Raw genomic sequence first — 19,092 nt, forward strand, 5'->3', positions numbered from 1 at the left:
GGGGGGGGGGGGGGGAGGGTCAGATACCGACTCACAAGGTAGGCCGCAGAGATCTGCTGGCTCAGGCCAGGCCGGAGTTCCAGAGCCCCGGCCACTGGGGGCAAATTCAACCCATCGACCGGCTGCGGAAGTCAGGATGAGGTAGAGATCGGTCGGCTCACCCGGCCTAAGTACATTTTGGGGGGGACTTCCGGGGAGGATTTTGTCCGGATTAAAGGGGGGTCGGGGGGGGGTGGCAGACCACCAGTTGCTGGAATATCGGCAGTAGTCCTGTACTTGGAAGGTAGGGAAAGTCATGGAGACCAGAATTAAGACAATCAAATGGATATGTTTTGATAGACTTAAAAGGGTTAAAATGGATACCACCCTCTTAATTGCAACAGGTGAGCAAAAAAGAGAGGCAGATGACAAATCAAATCAAGGAAGTGTTCAGAGGTGACAACAGAGTAGCACTAAGATTTAAAGTTTATTATCGTGCAATTGATTGGTACATCATAAAATCTGCCATTTTAAAATCTGGTTTTCTTGCTTGGAAACAGATTCAAGTAGAATTTATTTTAAGCACATTCGGCTGGGGGAGGTGAGGCGGTCGGTATCTGGGGAACCCTATACATTGCCAGAACTAACCACTGCTAACCATGAAGTGTAATTAGGTAGCCTTTGGTAGGGGCTGGTGGGACGGAGCCCTTGAAAACATGTGCACAATCTCCTAGGCTACGCAAGAAAAGGTGGCGATGGGGGGGTGGGTGGGAGAAGAGGAATGTAAACCAAAGACCGACACAAAAAGCTGTAGTAACTCGACAGGCAAGGCAGCACGTTACCTATTAGGGTGACATTTCGGGTCGAGCCCCATCTCGACCCGAAACGTCACCCATTCCTTTTCTCCAGAGATGCTGCCTGACCCGCTGACTTACTCCAGCTTTTTGTGTCTTTGGTTTAAACCAGCAGCTGCAGTTCCTCCCTACACAATAGAAATCAGAGGTTGCACAAACCGATGAGACAAAATGCAGTGTGGGCTGCTGCCCACTGCATGTTGCTCTTTCCCCCCCCCCCCATAGCGTAGGACCGCTAGAGGTTTAGCCAAGCAACCAACCTGCAGTTAAAAGCAGTGTGTTGACAAACTACACTCCAGGAGAGTATTGTACCAAAGATCAAATACATACATCTTCTGGCAAAGGGACTGACAGGAGGCAGAAATGTATGCACACACCGACACCTCTCCCTTCACACCAGCCATGATTAGATTAAAACCACAAGATTCCATTACAAAATTAAAGGTAAAAATCACGCAAAGGTTTTCCTAACTTTATTTTCTACTCTTTACTCCCCCCCCCACCCCCCCCAAACACATACACACACAAAAAGATTAAAGAAGGCTGTGACTTCAGCTGTTGCCAGAAACAAAACCCATGGGGTAAATCATTTTAACATCAATCCTAACTGGACCAGATTGTACAATATTTGAAGTTTTATTTTATTCAGTCATCAACAGCATTACACAGGCACCTTCCAATCGAGTTTCTCAAATCAGAACTATTGCACAGTGCCACTAATAATTACTTCAGGGATTGACAGATGCAGAGATAGCTTCTGTTAATGCATTAATTTAATGAGCGCACCTAAACGTACTTGGTTTAACGTGCACCCGGGGAAACCAAAAATAGTCAGTATATTTTCTAATAAATGTGATGATGTGATGTTATCAGTAGAGAGACACAAAATGCTGGAGTAACTCAGTGGGTCAGGCAACATCTCTGGAGTAGGTGATGTTGAAGATGGGCTCCGACCTGAAAAATGTCACCTATTCCTAATCTCCAGAGATGCTGCCTGACTGGTTGAGTTACTCCAGCAGTTTGGGTCTATCTTTGGTATAATTCAGCACCTGTAGTTCCTTCCTGCACAGTGCATTGCCAGGTTTCTGGAATCTTCTCTCTTCCTTCACAGCTGAGGGGATACATTAAAGTACAAATAGAAGGTATCATAAAATGCTGGAGTAACTCAGCGGGTCAGACATACAAAAAGCACAAATGATCAATTGGTTTAATTCACAAAAGAACACAGTAAGTGCGCTGGCCAACTTAACTTCACAGTCATCCGTTTAGAATGCTCTAAAATATCATCTACTGGATTCAAAACTGTGCGGCTTACTTTGAGGATTTTCCATTCACGTTTCAAATACCTTCCCCCAGGAATGAATCAAAAGCTGTACACTTAACCGTTGCCCAATGTGTTCACTCACTTTGTACAAATAGAAGCCAGATAATTCTTCTTCACAATAGCTAACTCGCTCCACATGACATTGAATGCCGCGGGAAAACAGTGAGCAGAGTATAAAGGATACCCCAAGCAACACAACGACTCCATCACTTGCATTGCTCAACAAAATCTACTCAAGATAAAGCTATTGCCGCACACTTTGTACACACTAAGTGATTGCGTAAGGAAATAAATTAAAGCCTATTAATTCAGTGACGTTTTGTTGATAACATGGACCCAGTGCAAAACAAATTCACCTGGTGAATGAACGGACGACTTGGCCAGAACACGTACCGAAAAGACGAGGCTATGGTCAGATTTAGCTCAGGACATTAGCCACTGCTTAAAATCGTATTAAACAAGACAAAATCTTGGACATTCGAGATGACAGTAGATGGACACTTGGCGAAGTTCACAACCTTTTTACCGGCAAGAGTAGTGACCGACCGGGCTGTGGGAAAATAACGCTCAGTTGAGAATAGGCAGCAACTTGAATTCTCCACTGCCGTTCCCAAATCTCAGCATGTTTGTTGTGGTAGCAACTAACCATTCTCATTTTCCTGTCCACTTCTCCCATTTTATTATTAAATTAAGTTTCAGAATAGGTCAAAATAAGATGGCGGGACGTAGTAGGACACGGGAGCATTACTTGTGCTCGTTTTAGATATCCCATCTCCAACAGTTTCCTCCCTAAAAAAACAAACCTAAGTTCTCTTTCACCTCAGAGTTGGGAGATATGGGCGGACAAGCTTGGAACACCAACATAAAGTCACACGTCAACTAAATAGTGTTACTTCCTTAAAAGTACCCTTGTGTACTCAAGGTAGGGCTGACCACATCCAATAAAGTTTTACTTTCTGTTGACAAAGATGGATACATAGATTTCCGTTGACACAAAATGAATAAAAAGAATGGGGAAGGGGATCTATGTGTCAAAGGATAGTCGAAAGTATCTAATTCAAAGATGGAGGAACTGCAGATGTTGGTTTACAACAACAACAAAAAAGACAAAGTGCTGGAGTAACTCAGCACGTCAGGCAGCATCTGTGGAGAATATGAATAGGTGACATTTTGGGTCTGAAAGGGTCTTCAATGAAGCATTCCCACCCGAAACATCACCTATTCCTGTTCGCCAGAGATGCTGCCTGACCTGCTGAGTTACTCCGGTACTTTATGTCGCTTTTTGTAAATAGCATCTGCAATTCTTGCAAAGATTTCTGTTGATAAAGATGGATGGAGAGATATTTACTGATATGCAAAGACTACTTGTATTGTGATCCCACTCACTCATGCCAAGCTAATGTTGCACCATGTTTTAGTAACTGAGCAATACACCAGGATCTATAGTTGTAATGTGGGAGCCAATAACAGTGGGAAAGGAGCATGTTGACTACTTTCACATCCGAGACCGCCTCGCATCTGTAGACTATTGTTAAATAAAACTTCAGAGGACGTTAGAAGCTTTCAAACCTTGATCAGCCACCTTCAACCTCGATACTGGCTCACCATCAGTACAAATTTACAAAGCGCGTCACACACCTCAACCCTCTCTTTACCCCAATAATAATTGGGAGCAGGGTCTATAAACCCGCAGGATTTAGTGTTAGAAGCACAGACACAATCCAGTCTGGGCATTACAACTACTGAAGCAATTATTTTTTTACTGCACGCTTGTGTTTCAATCTTGAACATGCCAAAGGATAACTAGGACACCATTTAAATTCTGCTGCCTCCTAGTCAGGGGATGAGCCACAAGGTGGTTTATGCTTGCCTAGGATCAGAAAACATCAGATTCACAACAGGAGAGATGAGGGCCATCCTTTCAATTTTTAAGTAGACCAGATGCAAGTCAGCCAATTGCTCGATCTAATCAGGAATCTGGCTCTGAAGATCCAAGTTTGCATTTCAAGCAGCTTATTTCTCATATTAAACATTAAAAATAACCAAATCAGAGGCTGTCATTGTGCGGGTGATTATTCTGTGGTTTTTAATGCAGCAGATTAGAGAGAATCTTTAAACCTTGCCGTGTATGTGCCCAACATCAGAGATGAAGCATGTTGCCCATTCCAAGAGGAACACATGACCTAAATGGGACATCGCCTGCCTCTCAACAGTCTCCTTGCCCCCTGACCAACGGCTTCCTTTCCCCACTGCACCCAATGTGAAGGCAGGAAGCAAGAGCAAAAGACACTGGTATCCTCAGTCTGACAACAGGGAACCAAGGAAGCAGACCGTTTCAAAGACCAGCACCACCTCCTTTCACTCTGCCATCACTGCTCCAGAGAAATAACCTAGTTTGGGAGAGAAAAAAAGGCAGAAAGATCAGCAAAAGAGGAATATCAGCAACCTGAATAGGAATCTGCTGAGCATACTTGAGTCACAGCAAGATTAAAACCAATAATGCCAGGAGGTGGTGTACTGGAAATAGAGGGCAGCTACAAGACCCTTGTGCAAAATGTTTGCATTTACAATTATATTGGCTTGTTTTTTTTTAACATAGATATATATACATGCATGTTTGTATACATGCTATGTTGTCTTCTGATTGCAGTTATTTCTTGTTCATGATCAATCGAACTATGTAGACTGAATGCCCTTTCACATGCACACCCCTTCCTTCCCCGACTTAAACAGGTGTAATGTTGTGGAGCAGGAGGTTGAAGAGAGCAGGAGAGGAAGGGGAGTTATCTACAGAAGTGCAGACTCATGCCATGGGTTAGAGGATGAAGTCTGCAGCGAGGAGGGTTTCGACCCCGCCAGGGTATTCAGACTACAGCAAGGCTGTGGTGAGCGGACGGGAATTATCTTGCCCTTTCTCCTCTCCGTGGCGACCCATCCCAGCCGAACGAACGTTAAGTCACGTCCCCCGTCACAGATTTTTGTTCACAACGCACGGTGGCACGATTGCTTCTTGTAACCACAGATCTCTTTAGATCTTTTAAAAGCAGGAACGCGCTGCCAGATGGATTGGGAAGGACGCTGAACGTGGCAGATTGTTCCACTTCCAGCACGACCATACATTCACCGTGAAGTGCGCCTGGTTGCAATTTGAACCAATACCATTAATAGTGCAAAACAAACTCCAGTTCCGGGGCTCAGTGAACAGGGGAGAGTTAAGACAGTGGAGAGAGACGGCGCCTGAAGCATCACAAATGAGCTCAATAGAAGCAGCACCATCGATTCCAGTAGGTCTAAGCGGAGCTGGCAGCGGGTGTAGAGGAATGATGGAACCATTCAGGGGAAGGGTGCTTGAATTAAGTGCAAATCGTCCAGAAGGATTCCCCCGCGTACACCATTTTGTAGGGACGCAGTGACAGCTTGTGCAATGGTCATACACAGGGCAGCGCACAAAGCAGGCCCCAATCGCTCTGCAAGAGGTGACACGAGCCCACCGAGTGCGAAGGAGGCGGGAACGGTCAGGACCTTCAATCGGTATGTTCGCGGGATCGCTCTCCCTCTCTGCGACCACGCTACCACCACGTGAAGAAGGGTTTCCTGCTCTGGAAGCTCTGAGTGTACAAGTCGTTGCTCCGGTGGTGGCTCCGAGTCGTCTCGACGATGACCGGCGGGATGTGGATGAGCAGCAGAGGCGACTTCCCGTCCTTCAAAGCCTGTGTGAGGTTCAAGATCTTGGGATCCAGATGAGGAGGAGGAAGGAGTAGAGGAGAAAACAAACATCACATCAGACTGCGTACAACAGCAGAGATAAATCACATTAAAAAAACACATATGTGCTGCAGAAAGCATTTTAATGAGATAAATCGCAGCATGGGCCAATGGCAAGCAGGTGAGACTAGTGTAGATGGGGCATGTTGGATCGAAGGGCCAGGTGCCTCAATCAGGCCAGGTGCCATATTTTCGGGGGGGGGGGGGTCTTCCAGGGGGGATGTCAATTGCGCTATCGGAATGTTGTTCAGATTAAAGGAGTTACCAGGTGAACCTGTTTAAACAATCCAATAACATTCAACCAGTGCCTCACCTGCCCTCTCATGACCGAAATTTGCTTGTGGAACTGTCCTCTATCAAAACCAGGATCTTTCTGCAAAAAGAAATGACATTTTAAATTAGTACAAACCCCTCGCACCCTGCATCCAGCAGAACAATAACTAAAATTATTGCAGTGGAATCCTACTGACACAAATTCACAAATCACAGACTCTATAGAGAAGAGAACCTAGAAAACTAGAGGTAGAAACAAGGACCTGCAGATGCTGGGTTTTCACAAAGGGACACTTTAGTTTTATATTACTTTAGAGATACAGCGTGGAAACTGGCCCTTTGGCACGCTGAGTCCACACCGTACACCAGCACTATCTTACACACTTAGGACAATTGTACAATTTTACTGAAGACAATTAACATTAATAAAACCTCACTTCTTTGGGATGCGAGAGGAAACCGGAGCACCCGGTAAAAATCCACACGGCCACAGGGAGAATTATGGAGGAAATGGGCATTAAAGCACACGTGATTGAAGTGGACTTGCCTGCTGAATGGTCGTGACCCGAAACGTCACCTATCCATGTACAAGCTCTGCACAGACAGCACCTGTAGTCAGAATTCCCCACTTCACCACTAAATAGAATAAATCATGTGCGTTCACTCTTTTGTAGTCACTGTCTAACCTCAGCACTGCTCTCCACACCACACGGATGAAATACAGATTTGATTTAGTAAGGAATAGCTACTAACCTTGAAGAGCTCATAAAGATCCTCTTCGAGATCTTTGATGAAGTTTGGATCCGAAATCTTTGGAAGAACAAGGTCCTTAATTTCCTGGGAAAATGGTGTCTTTGCTTGAGGTAGCCAGGCCCAGTAGAAAGGATCTAAGGATAAAACAAAAGTAAATCTTCCTTAGCCTTCACCTCTTACACAACTCACACCAACCTCCACAGATGTGCCGTGGAAGCATGTTATCGGAACACATCGCAGCACGGTTTGGGAACAGCTCCATCCATTACCACAAGAAACTGCAGAGAATTGTGGGCGCAGCCCAGACCATCACACAAACCAACCTCTCTTCCATCAACTCCATTTACACCTCGCGCTGCCAAGGACGAGTGGTACATTTACATAAAATATGAGCAATGGCCTTCATAATTACACTGGCAATGTAAGCAGAATTTAATAACTAATGCATGAAAGTTTAGAGATGCAGCACGGAAACAGCCCATCAAGTCCGCACCAACCAACATACACTTGTATCACATTCGGATAGAAGTTAATTTACAGAAGCCAATTAACCCACAAACCTGCACGTCTTTGGAATGTGGGAGGAAACCGGAGCACCCAGGAATAACCCACAGTCACAGGGAGAACGTATAAACTCCATACAGACGCAACCTGTAGTCAGGATCGAAACTGGGTCTCTGGGCTGTGAGGCAACAACTCTACCGCTGTGCCACTGTGCCGCCCTTTTGAATAACTTAATACATGAAAAATTAACACCTGATTTCTGATCAAATGACCTATATTAATTTCAGGGATACATCAATACCATTCAACTTCTCCCATAGGTTTTTTGCTTCAGCTAACCTCAGATGACAAAGCCGGTGCAACTATCCAAAATCAACTCAAGTTCAAAAGTGAAACTCCCCACTTAAAGCGGCTGATATTATTCTGTTTCATCTGGGTTTTACTTACATGCCCGCCAGGAGTCTGGGTGCTTCAGAGGGAATGCCAACCCATTGTCTATGGCTGCAATCTTTATTATAGGATCCTTCACCATCACCCAGTCAGGGTCCTGCAAGGAAACACACCACCTTTGCTTTAGAAATGTCAAACGTTTAGCCCACTTCCAAATGTCCCTTTTAAATATGTTACACAATAAGAGAGGTACCACTTTTATTATGTAGGAAGGAACTGCAGATGCTGGCTTACACCAAAGATTAGACACAAAGTGCTGGAGTAACTCAGCGGGTCAGGGAGCATCTCTGGAGAAAGGTTCACCTGCACTTCCTCCAACCTCATCTACTGCATCCGCTGTTCCAGGTGTCAACTTCTCTACATCGGCGAAACTAAGCGCATTTTGTTGATCACCTCCGCTCAGTCCGTCTTAATCTACCTGATCTCCCGGTGGCTCGGCACTTCAACTCCCCCGCCCATTCCCGATCTGACCTTTCTGTCCTGGGCCTCCTCCATTGTCAGAGTGAGGCCCAGCGCAAATTGGAGGAACAGCACCTCAAATTTCACTTGGGCAGTTTACACCCCAGCGGTATGAACATTGACTTCTCTAATTTCAGGTACTCCCTGCTTCCCCTCTCTATCCCCTCCCCCTTCCCAGTTCTCCCACTAGGCTTCCTGTCTCCGACTACATCCTATCTTTGCCCCGCCCCCTCCCGTGACATCAGTCTGAAGAAGGATCTTGACCCGAAACGTCACCCATCCCTTCTCTCCAGAGATGCTGCCTGGCCCTCTGAGTTACTCCAGCATTTTGTGTCTACCTTAGGTTGTATTGATGGCTGGATCAATCTTCTTAGAATGGGCATGCATACTCTGCTGTTGAGTAGCAAAGGGCCAATTGAAGATAAAATAAAACCCAACTCACCTTCGAGCTGGCTCCATCCATAGGGCAGTCGTATTTAATTAGCCAGTTATCATTACCTCGATCTGTAAAGAGAGAGAGATCATTGTGATACCACCAGGCAAATTTATTATTTGATTATCACCTTTAAATATTCCCTTCTTTGGGAAGGAGCCATTATTCAGTTCATTCAGTGTGAATGAAACAACTGGAATCTGGATAGTTTAGTTTAGTTTATTGTCACGTGTACCGAGGTACAATAAAAAGCTTTTGTTGCGTGCTAACACGTCAGTAGAAAGACAATATATAATACAATCCAGCTGTCCAGTGTCCTTCTGTAAATTGCCACTAGTGTGTCGGATAGAACTAGTGTATGGAGTAATCGTTGCGCCTGTTTCCACACTGTATCTCTGAACTAAACCTACAAACCCTCACTACAATCAGTCTGAAGAAGGATCCCAACCCAAAATGTCATCTATCCATGTTCTCCAGAGGAGCTGCCTGACCTGCTGAGTTGCTACCTTAGACCCGGGTTCCATCCTGATCTCAGGTGCCTTCTGTGCGGCGGTTTGTAGGTTATTTAGCTTCTGTAAATTGCCACATGTGTCTCAGATGGATCGTGTGTATGGACGATCGCCGGTCGTCACAAACTCGGTAAGATGAAGGGCCCTTTTCCTCGCTATATCTCTAAACTAAGCCAAACCTTGATACACGAGACAATAATAAATCTAAATAGGTAATTAGGCTAAAGGGTCACGACCCGAAACGTCACCCATTCCTTCTCTCCAGAGATGCTGCCCGTTCCGCTGAGTTACTCCAGCATTTTAGACAATAGACAATAGACAATAGGTGCAGGAGTAGGCCATTCAGCCCTTCGAGCCAGCACCGCCATTCAATGCGATCATGGCTGATCACTATCAATCAGTACCCCGTTCCTGCCTTCTCCCCATACCCCCTCACTCCGCTATCCTTAAGAGCTCTATCCAGCTCTCTCTTGAAAGCATCCAACGAACTGGCCTCCACTGCCTTCTGAGGCAGAGAATTCCACACCTTCACCACCCTCTGACTGAAAAAGTTCTTCCTCATCTCCGTTCTAAATGGCCTACCCCTTATTCTCAAACTGTGGCCCCTTGTTCTGGACTCCCCCAACATTGGGAACATGTTATCTGCCTCTAATGTGTCCAATCCCCTAATTATCTTATATGTTTCAATAAGATCCCCCCTCATCCTTCTAAACTCCAGTGTATACAAGCCCAATCGCTCCAGCCTTTCAACATACGACAGTCCCGCCATTCCGGGAATTAATCTAGTGAACCTACGCTGCACGCCCTCCATAGCAAGAATATCCTTCCTCAAATTTGGAGACCAAAACTGCACACAGTACTCCAGGTGCGGTCTCACCAGGGCCCGGTACAACTGTAGAAGGACCTCTTTGCTCCTATACTCAACTCCTCTTGTTACGAAGGCCAACATTCCATTGGCTTTCTTCACTGCCTGCTGAACCTGCATGCTTCCTTTCATTGACTGATGCACTAGGACACCCAGATCTCGTTGAACTCCCCCTCCTCCTAACTTGACACCATTCAGATAATAATCTGCCTTTCTATTCTTACTTCCAAAGTGAATAACCTCACACTTATCTACATTAAACTGCATCTGCCATGTATCCGCCCACTCACACAACCTGTCCAGGTCACCCTGCAGCCTTATTGCATCTTCCTCACAATTCACACTACCCCCCAACTTAGTATCATCTGCAAATTTGCTAATGGTACTTTTAATCCCTTCGTCTAAGTCATTAATGTATATCGTAAATAGCTGGGGTCCCAGCACCGAACCTTGCGGTACCCCACTGGTCACTGCCTGCCATTCCGAAAGGGACCCATTTATCCCCACTCTTTGCTTTGTGTCTATCTTCGAGGTAATCACACAGTTGCAGCAAGGGAAAAGCACAGACCTGTGTTTCTGATGATGTAGTCCAGGACAACCAGCCTCTCGAACTGTATCTGCAGCTGCTGGTTGGTCTTGTCGGGTAAAGGCTCTGCCTCAAACCTGCGCAACCAGTAATCCGCGTCTCTATAGCCTTCGACAAACAGCTGGAAGGAACCGACCTACGTAGAAAAGAATTGGGGAAACTCCTTTCACTTCAAGTTAACGTTAGAAGTTTAGTTTAGAGATACAGCGCAGAAACAGGCTCTTCGGCCCACCGATTCGGCAGAGACTAGCAATCACCCCATACGATAGCACTATCCTACACACTAGGGACAATTTTACAGAAGCCAATTAACCCACAAACCTGCACCTCTTGGGATGTGGGAGGAAACCGGAACACCCATAGAAAACCAACAGGCAGAACGTACAAACTCCATACAGACAGCACCCATAGTCAGGATCAAACCTTGGACCCTGGTGCTGTGAGGCAGCAACTCTACCGCTGCACCACCCTGGGAGCTGGGAAAATATTTCCAAACTATCAGCAGCCAGTAATCAGCAGCCAATAGTAATTTGCTCCATCTTATGTGGGTGCTGCCAATAGCGTGGAAAAATAACTACACCAGTAATGAAACTTTGACCTGTTAGTTACAACTGGCTAAAGAAAATGGCTTCAAGGAGGTTATATGGAGAGGCGAGGGGCAGAGGGTGTGGAAATGGAAACATGTCTGTTAAGAGCACAGCAAAAAACAATTGGAAATACACTGCAAGTTCAGAATGCTCAAAATAAAAGGACGCACTTTCAAAATGGAGATGTGGAGGAATTTCCTTTTTAGCTAGAATCTGTGGAATTCAATGGCCCAGACGGCTGTGGAGGACGTCATTGGGTGCTTTTGAAGCAGAGATTGATAGGTTCTTGATTAGGAAGGGCGTCAAAGGTTACGGGGTGAAGGCGAATGGGGTTGAGATGGAAAAATAGATCAGCCAAGATTGAATAGAGGAGTAGACTTGATGGGCCGAATGGCCTAATTCTGCTCCTATAACGCTCATATTATGAATGCTCAGAATAAAAGGACACCTTCAAAACGGAGATGAAGAGCAATTTCTTTAGTCCGAGGGTGGTGAATCTGTGGACTTCTTTGTAACAGACGGCTGTGGAGGCCGTCATTGGGTATTTTTAAAGTGGAGATTAATAGAAAAAAAAGTTGGCACTGATCAGTATGCTAGAATAGGTTAATTCTCCTGTTTTCTCCCGGTTAAAGAGGTAGGCTTCGAGAAGGTTATTTGGGAGATGCGAGGGAGAGGATGGGGAAATGGAAACATGACTTAATGACATATCAAACAGTTAAAAATGCACAGTAAGCTAGAATAGGTCATTTGCGGGTTGCTGAACTGGAAAACGTTAGAATTAAAGAGTTAAAAATCAATGTTTGATGGACTTGCAATCATTGCATCCAATCAGTTAGAAATGGGGTTTGTAGAAGACCATTGTCTTACCAGTCGACTTTTATTTAAATTGTGTGCTTTGCACTAACGTCTTGCTTTTTGCAGTCTGCCTTTTGTTTACAATCTTGCAGAAAGTGTAATTTATGAATAATGTGTGTTCTCCGAATCTCTATCCCTGTGATGCTGCTGTTGCAAAATTTTCGTTGTACCTGCTGTACCCCATCATACCTGGTACGTAGAACAGTACACCACAGGAACAGGCCCTTCGGCCCGCCGAGTCTGTGGCGACCAGTGATCCCTGTAGACTAACACTATCCCACACCCACCCACACACACTAGGGATAACTTACAATTTCTACCGAAGCAATTACCCTGGAGCACCTGGAGAAACCCCACGCGGTCATGGGGAGAACGTACAAACTCTGTACAGACAGTACCCATAGTCAGGATCGAACCCTGGTCTCTGGCGCTGTGAGGCAGCAGCTCTAATGCTGTGTCACCGTGCCTCCCTTAGGTTCATCTATCTTTCTATGTCTACCTTTGGTATAAACCAGCAGCTGCAGTTCCTTCTTATCACATAAACGTGACCTCCTGCTTTCAGAGGTGACGCGGGTGAAACGTTAAAACAAAATAATCGGAACGTTTGGTGCAGAAAGCGTAAACAACAACCGGGAAGGTCAAATATCGGCAGTAATCAGAGGTTTGTACCTTGGGTGGCAGGCCTACCCGATGAAACCGTTGCCCTACTTTTGGCACTTTCTCGAGAGCCAGTTTCTTACCCCGGGATTTCACTCTGTCAATTGCACTGTAGTTGAAAGTTTCGCTTGCTAAATGTACTACCTGGAGAAAGAGAGAACGGGCGTTAGAAACAGTAGGTGACCTCGATTTTCAATCCGCGCTTAGTGTTGTTTTTGTGAACATTTGTCCTCTTTCCCCCACAACACCTTTCAACAAGGTCACGGTAAATTGGCTTTAAGGCGGCGACGAATGGAGGAAAGAACGGCGCTGTTGAATGGGCTGGGGCCTCCCATCAGATATCACTAAACATGACGTTGTCGAAAAGCTTGAAAGGGTTCAGAGAAGAGTTACCAGGCCTCGAGGGCTTGAGCTATAGGGGGAAGTTGAGCAGCCTAGGACTTGGAGTTGCAGGAGGATGAAGGATGATCTTATAGATGTGTACATAGTCGTGAGGGAAATAGATAGGGTAAACCCACAGAGTTGGGGAATTGAATACCAGAGGACATAGTTTTACGATGAGCACGGAAAGAGTTAATAGGAACCCGAAGGGCAACTTTTTTTACACAAAGGGTTGTGGGTGTACGGAACAAGCTGCTGGAGGAGGTAGTTTAGGCAGGTGCTTTCGCAATGTTTAAGAAACAGGTAGGTAGATAGGGTTAGAGGGATGTAGGTCAACCGCAGGCAAGTGGGACCAGTGTGGATGGCATGGGCAAGTTGCGCTGAAGGGCCTGTTTGCACGCTATATGACTCGATGAGGACATAGGGGGAAATAAGATTAAAACAGCAGAGTACATGCACACAATGCAAAGACCTACCTTAGTTCTTGGTACGATGTTAAGCCCCAGTTTCTGGTCCACCAGGCTTGCCCCAGCCTCTGAAAGATAACCCTGATTGAGAACGAGACAGTCTCTGCCAAAACAACACGGACAGCACAGTTTCTGCAGCCATTTGGTCCACTTGGGATTCAGGTGTCCGTACGGCTCCTCGTTTTTAGGTTTAAAAACACCCACGATGTTCTTTAGGGAGAGAGAAAATAGCCCTGTCAAAATGTTTCCAGTATTTGAACAGATCAAGAAACTACAAGTCACAATCTTTCTTCACGCTGTTTTCAAGGAGCCGATGTTAATAATTGACTCAGTGCAAAAGGAATGGACCACAAATGCAAGTCATATAGTCGAACAGCACGGAAACAGGGCCTTTGGATCAACTCGTCCATGCCGACCAAGATGTCCCATCGACTCTAGTCCCAGCTGCCTGCGATTGGCCCATATCCCTCCAGAGGCATGGTGATGTCACGGTAGAGTTGCTGCCTTACAGCGCCTGAGACCCAGGTTCGATCCTGACTACTGGTGCTGTGTGTATGGAGTTTGTATGTTCACCCCATGGCCGCAAGCGTTTCCTCCGGCTGCTCTAGTATCCTACCACATTCCGAAGACGTACAAGCATGTAGATTAATTGGCTCCAGTAAAAATTGTAAATTGTGCCTAATGTATAGGATAGTGTACAGTGAAACCTGGTCAGGGTGGACTTGATGGGTCGAAGGGCCTGTTTCTGCGCTGTATCTCCAAACTAAACTAAAAATCAAGAAACCAGAACTCACAAGCCTTCTTCATGGTTTAAGGAGCCAAGATTAATAATTGATTATGTGGAAAAGAATTAGCCCAAATATGCATATCATAAAGTCACACAGCACGGAAACAGGCCCTTTGGTTCAACTTGCCCACGATGTCCTACCTACGCAAGTCCCAGTTGCCCACATTTGGCCAATATCCCTCTAAACCTTTCCTATCCATGTACCTATCCAAATGTATTTTAAATGGCGTTACAATACCTGCCTCAACTACCTCTTCTGGCATATATCCATCTGAAGGAGACAGGGCAGGCACAACGTTCTGGAGTAACTCAGCGGGTTAGGCAGCATCTCTGGAGAAAGAGGATGGGTGGTGTTTCGGCTCGGGACATTTCTTCATACGAGTTCTGACCCAAAACTTCACCCACCCTTTTCATCCAGAGATGCTGCCTGACCCACTGAGTTACTTCAGCACTTTGGGTCAATCTTTGGTGTAAACTAGCATCTGCAGTCCCTTCGTACACAAAACAAAGGTTTTTCACTGCATTTACGCAATGCAATGGTAATAAACCATGCCAAAAAATATTAAATGCATAACTTTGATCCCACTTAGGGTTAAATTGCAACACAAAAATTTAAAATTCACTAAAATGTAATTAGGCGGCATTCTTGCCTCACCAGCACTAACAATGACTTGCACATTCAGGAATCCACTTCTTGGCAGACACAAGGGAACTCTGTGCACTAAACAACAATCAGCTGTGAAACCAAGCCCAGCTTCAACCCCTTAAGCCAGATATTCACCGACCAGAAGATAGCTTGGCAAGACGGCTCAATCAAACAAATGAAACCAGCCATTTTTTACACAAAAGATAGATACAAAGTGCTGGAGTAACTCAGCGGGTCAGGCGACATCTCTGGAGCATGACTCTCAACATGGATAGGTGACGCTTCGGATCGAGGCCCTTCTTCACACGGAGTCACAAATCCTTTCATTCACTCACTCGTATTATTTTAAACACGACCACCCTGTTACTGGCAGTGTAGGAAGGAACTGCAGATGCTGGTTTACAACGAAGATAGACACAAAATGCTGGAGTAACTCATTGGGTCAGGCAGCAACTCTGGAGCAAACTCATGTGTTCACAGGGAGAATGTATAAGCTCTTCACAGACAACACCCAGTCAGAATCAAACCAGTGTCTCTCGCGCTGAGGTAGCAACTGTACCGCTGCACCACTTTCCGTACTAAGTGAAATCAAAAGTGGTGGGGAACTCTACTGCAAAGATCACAGTGTAGTATAGACATAGTAACAGTAAAGCATTTTGGCATACTTGTTTCCATAGGTCGGAGTATTGAGTATAAGAGTCAGGAAGTCATGAAGCATTTCGTAAGACTTTGGTTAGGCCCCATTTGAAGTATTGCGTGCAGTTCTGGTCACCCCATAACAGGATGTGGAAGCTTTGGAGAGGGTGGAGAGGAGGTTTACCAGAAATGATGCATGGATTAGAGGGCATTAGTTACAGGGAGAGTCTGGACAGACTTGGACCCTTTTCTCTGGATCATCGGAGGTTACAGAGCGACCTGATAGAACTTAATAAAAATATGAGAGTCTTAGATAGTATGGACAGTGAGAACCTTTTTCTTAGGATGGGAAAAAATACTAGAGGGCATAGCTTTAAGGTGAGGGGCAAAGTTTAAAGGAGATGTGTGGGGCAAATTTTTTTTTAAAGGGGGTGGTGGGTGCCCAGAACTTGCTGACAAGGGTGGTGGTTGAAGCAGATATATCAGTGGCATTTAAAAGCCTTTTGGATAGGCCCATGGCTATGCAGGGATACGAGTTATGTGCAGGTAAATAGGTGCTGGTCTCGGCATCATGTTCGTCACAGGCATGTGGGCCGAAGGGCTTGTTCTTGTGCTTTACTGTTCTATGTTTAGTGACTCACTCTCATGCCTATTCCCGAGAAATCTAGTGCTAAGGAGGGTATTACTCAAAGCAAAGTGCCTTGGGGATTTGTTATAGAAGAGGGGCCAAGGCCTGCAGTCATACACCTTGAGAACAGACTTTTCGACCCAACTTACCAACACTGACCAACATGCTCATCTACACTAGTCCCATCTACCTGTATTTGGTCCATATGCATCCCTCTAAACCTATCCTATCTATGTACCTATCCAAATGTATCTTAAACATTGTGACAGTACCTGCCTCAACTACTTCCTCCGGCAGCTCGTTCCATACATCCACCACCCCTTGTATAAAACGTTTGCCCTCAGGTCCCTATTAAATCTTTCCCCCATCACCTTAAACCTACGTCCTCTGGTTCTCAATAATCCTACTCTGGGTAAAGGACTGTGAATTTACCCCCATCTGTTCCTCTTATGATCTTGTGCACCTCTATAAGATCACCCCTCATCCTCCTGCTCACCAAGTAATAACGTCCAAGCCTGCTCAACCTCCCCCAAAAGCTCAGGCCCTAAAGTCCTGGCAACATCCTCGAAGATCTTTTCCGCACCCTTGGTGTGTAGGCATGTGCAATACTTGCCGTATGATCTAGGTATTGAGTACTGGAGTCAAATTGCAATTAAAGAAGATGCCGCCTGACCCGCTGAGTTACTCCTACACGAGTCCTTTTATTTCAGCAGCTCATGGTTTAGATCAGAGATCTCCAAACTATAGCCCACGGGCCACAAGCAGCCCGCCAGGAGATTTTATCCGGCTCGCAGCAAGCTCTTAACGCGTTCTGTGCGGCGGGCTATAGGGGGATTGCACGGCAGATGAGGCCACGACCCCTGACCCGTACTGTTGCCACGCAACGCCTCCGACCGGCCTCTTCCCAGCTCCTCTTCCTCCTCTTTGGGCTCGACACTCCGCTCCTCCTCCACTTACACCGCCTCCTCCTCCAAGGCCGTCGAGCACGGCTCCCTGGGCCCTTCGCTCTCAGGCCCCGGCGGGTCGTCAACCTCAGGTGCTCGCTGCTTCTGCCCCTGCAGACCCTCCAGGCCCCCCGGCTCGGGTTCTTCCTGCTACTCTTCTCCCAGCTTGCTCAACCCCTTCCTTTCCTCCTCCTCCTCTTCTTCCCCAGCCGGCCGGTCGGTTGCTCCTTGCTGCTCAGCCTTGCTCTCCTGCCTCCCTTCCCAGCCGTGTTTTCCCTTCTCCCGCCGGCTGGCCAGATGTCTTCCCAGCTGATTCTTGTGTCCGTGGGCTTGGCAGTCCTTCTCCCGGTTCCTCTTCCTCCCCTGGATCCTCCAGCTTTTCCCATTTTTTTTTTAACAGCACAAAAATGGACCATTTTGACGGGTTTTTTTCAAAGTAAGAACGTACGTGTTGCATGTGTTACTAGCGTATCCTGGAAGCTGCCATGTACTCCAGATGGCTTGAATATCTTCCATTTGTTTTACTTAAGTTCTTTTTTGAGTTCATTAAATTTATAAAACTGAAATTTCTTTACTTTTTCTTATGGCCTGCAAAGATGTGCCAAATATATAATGTGGCCCTCATGCTGAAAAGTTTGGAGGCCCCTGGTTTAGATTACAGTTTTGTAGTGACTCGCCATGCATTTGATTTTTAATCCTTGCTTATCAGGGATTCCAGCATTCTAGCACAGATAAAAAAAACAACCAAAGAACAATGAGGCACAAGCTAAACATTTGCACAGTGGTTGTCTCGTGTGCATCAGCTTCTATCATTTTCAGAAAGGAGCAAACTGGCGTCTCAAACACGGAGCCGAGAACTCAGTGGCACAGGGGTACAGTTGCTGCCTCACGGCACCAGAGACCCAGGTTCAATCCTGACCTCGAGTGCTGTCAGTTCAGTTTGCACGGTGTGGGTTTCTTCCAGATGCACTGGTTTCCTCCCACACTCCAAAGACATGCAGGTATGTAAATCAATTGGCTTCTGGAAATTATCCCTAGTGTGTAGGATAGAACTAGTGGACGAGGTGATTGATGGTCAGCGCAGACTTGTTGGGCCAAAGGGTTCCACAATGTATCTCTAAAACTCACTGACTTTTACACTCAGAACTCAAAGCTGCTTGAAGCTCTGCACTTGATCATAAACCTGCAAAACCGTAGGTCGCAACATAATCTGCTGTTCGCCTCAATCGTTTTACAGCAATGTAGTGTCCTACAAATGGACAAGAGAACTCAAGTAGATTTTATATTCGTAAGCCCCACAGTACCACGGCCATGCTCTTATTTCACTCCTGCCATCAGCAAGAAGGTATTGGAGTCTGAAAACTGTAATGTCCAGGTTCAGGAACAGCTTCTTCCAAACAACCATCAGGCTACTGAACACTATTAAACAGTTTCTTCCCAGCTGCCATCAGGCAACCGAACCATCCTGCCAACAACTAAAGAGCAACCCTGAGCTTCGAACTACCTCATTAAAGTCCCTTGGACTATCTTTACCCTGTTATTCCCTTTATCCTGTATCTGTACACTGTGGATGGTTCAATTGTAATCAAGTATAGTCTCTTTGCTGACTGGTTAGCACGCAACAAATGCTTTTCACTGTACCTCAATACAGGTGATAAAACTATGAACTCCAAACTACCTGGGTTGCACTAGGGACTGTGGGCTTTGTTTTGTTTTTGCACTATATTGGGGCTTTTTATTTATTGAACGG

At 45.8% G+C, this 19,092-nt stretch overlaps 1 protein-coding gene across 1 annotated transcript in view; it reads right to left on the reverse strand.

Annotated features, from left to right (window-relative positions):
• Window positions 1-19,092, reverse strand: part of pi4k2a (phosphatidylinositol 4-kinase type 2 alpha) — a 22,514-nt gene continuing 3,422 nt past the window's right edge. The window contains exons 2-9 of the mRNA XM_078413329.1: window positions 13,707-13,911; window positions 12,866-12,993; window positions 10,737-10,890; window positions 8,804-8,865; window positions 7,900-7,999; window positions 6,949-7,082; window positions 6,236-6,295; window positions 1-5,885 (exon numbers count right to left, since the gene is read on the reverse strand). Of these exons, the coding sequence (XP_078269455.1) occupies window positions 5,727-5,885; window positions 6,236-6,295; window positions 6,949-7,082; window positions 7,900-7,999; window positions 8,804-8,865; window positions 10,737-10,890; window positions 12,866-12,993; window positions 13,707-13,911 (1,002 nt within the window). The 3' untranslated portion in view covers window positions 1-5,726. The remainder of the gene's footprint in view (window positions 5,886-6,235; window positions 6,296-6,948; window positions 7,083-7,899; window positions 8,000-8,803; window positions 8,866-10,736; window positions 10,891-12,865; window positions 12,994-13,706; window positions 13,912-19,092) is intronic.

Source organism: Rhinoraja longicauda, chromosome 16, assembly GCF_053455715.1.
Source record: "Rhinoraja longicauda isolate Sanriku21f chromosome 16, sRhiLon1.1, whole genome shotgun sequence".
Lineage (NCBI taxonomy): Eukaryota > Metazoa > Chordata > Chondrichthyes > Rajiformes > Arhynchobatidae > Rhinoraja > Rhinoraja longicauda.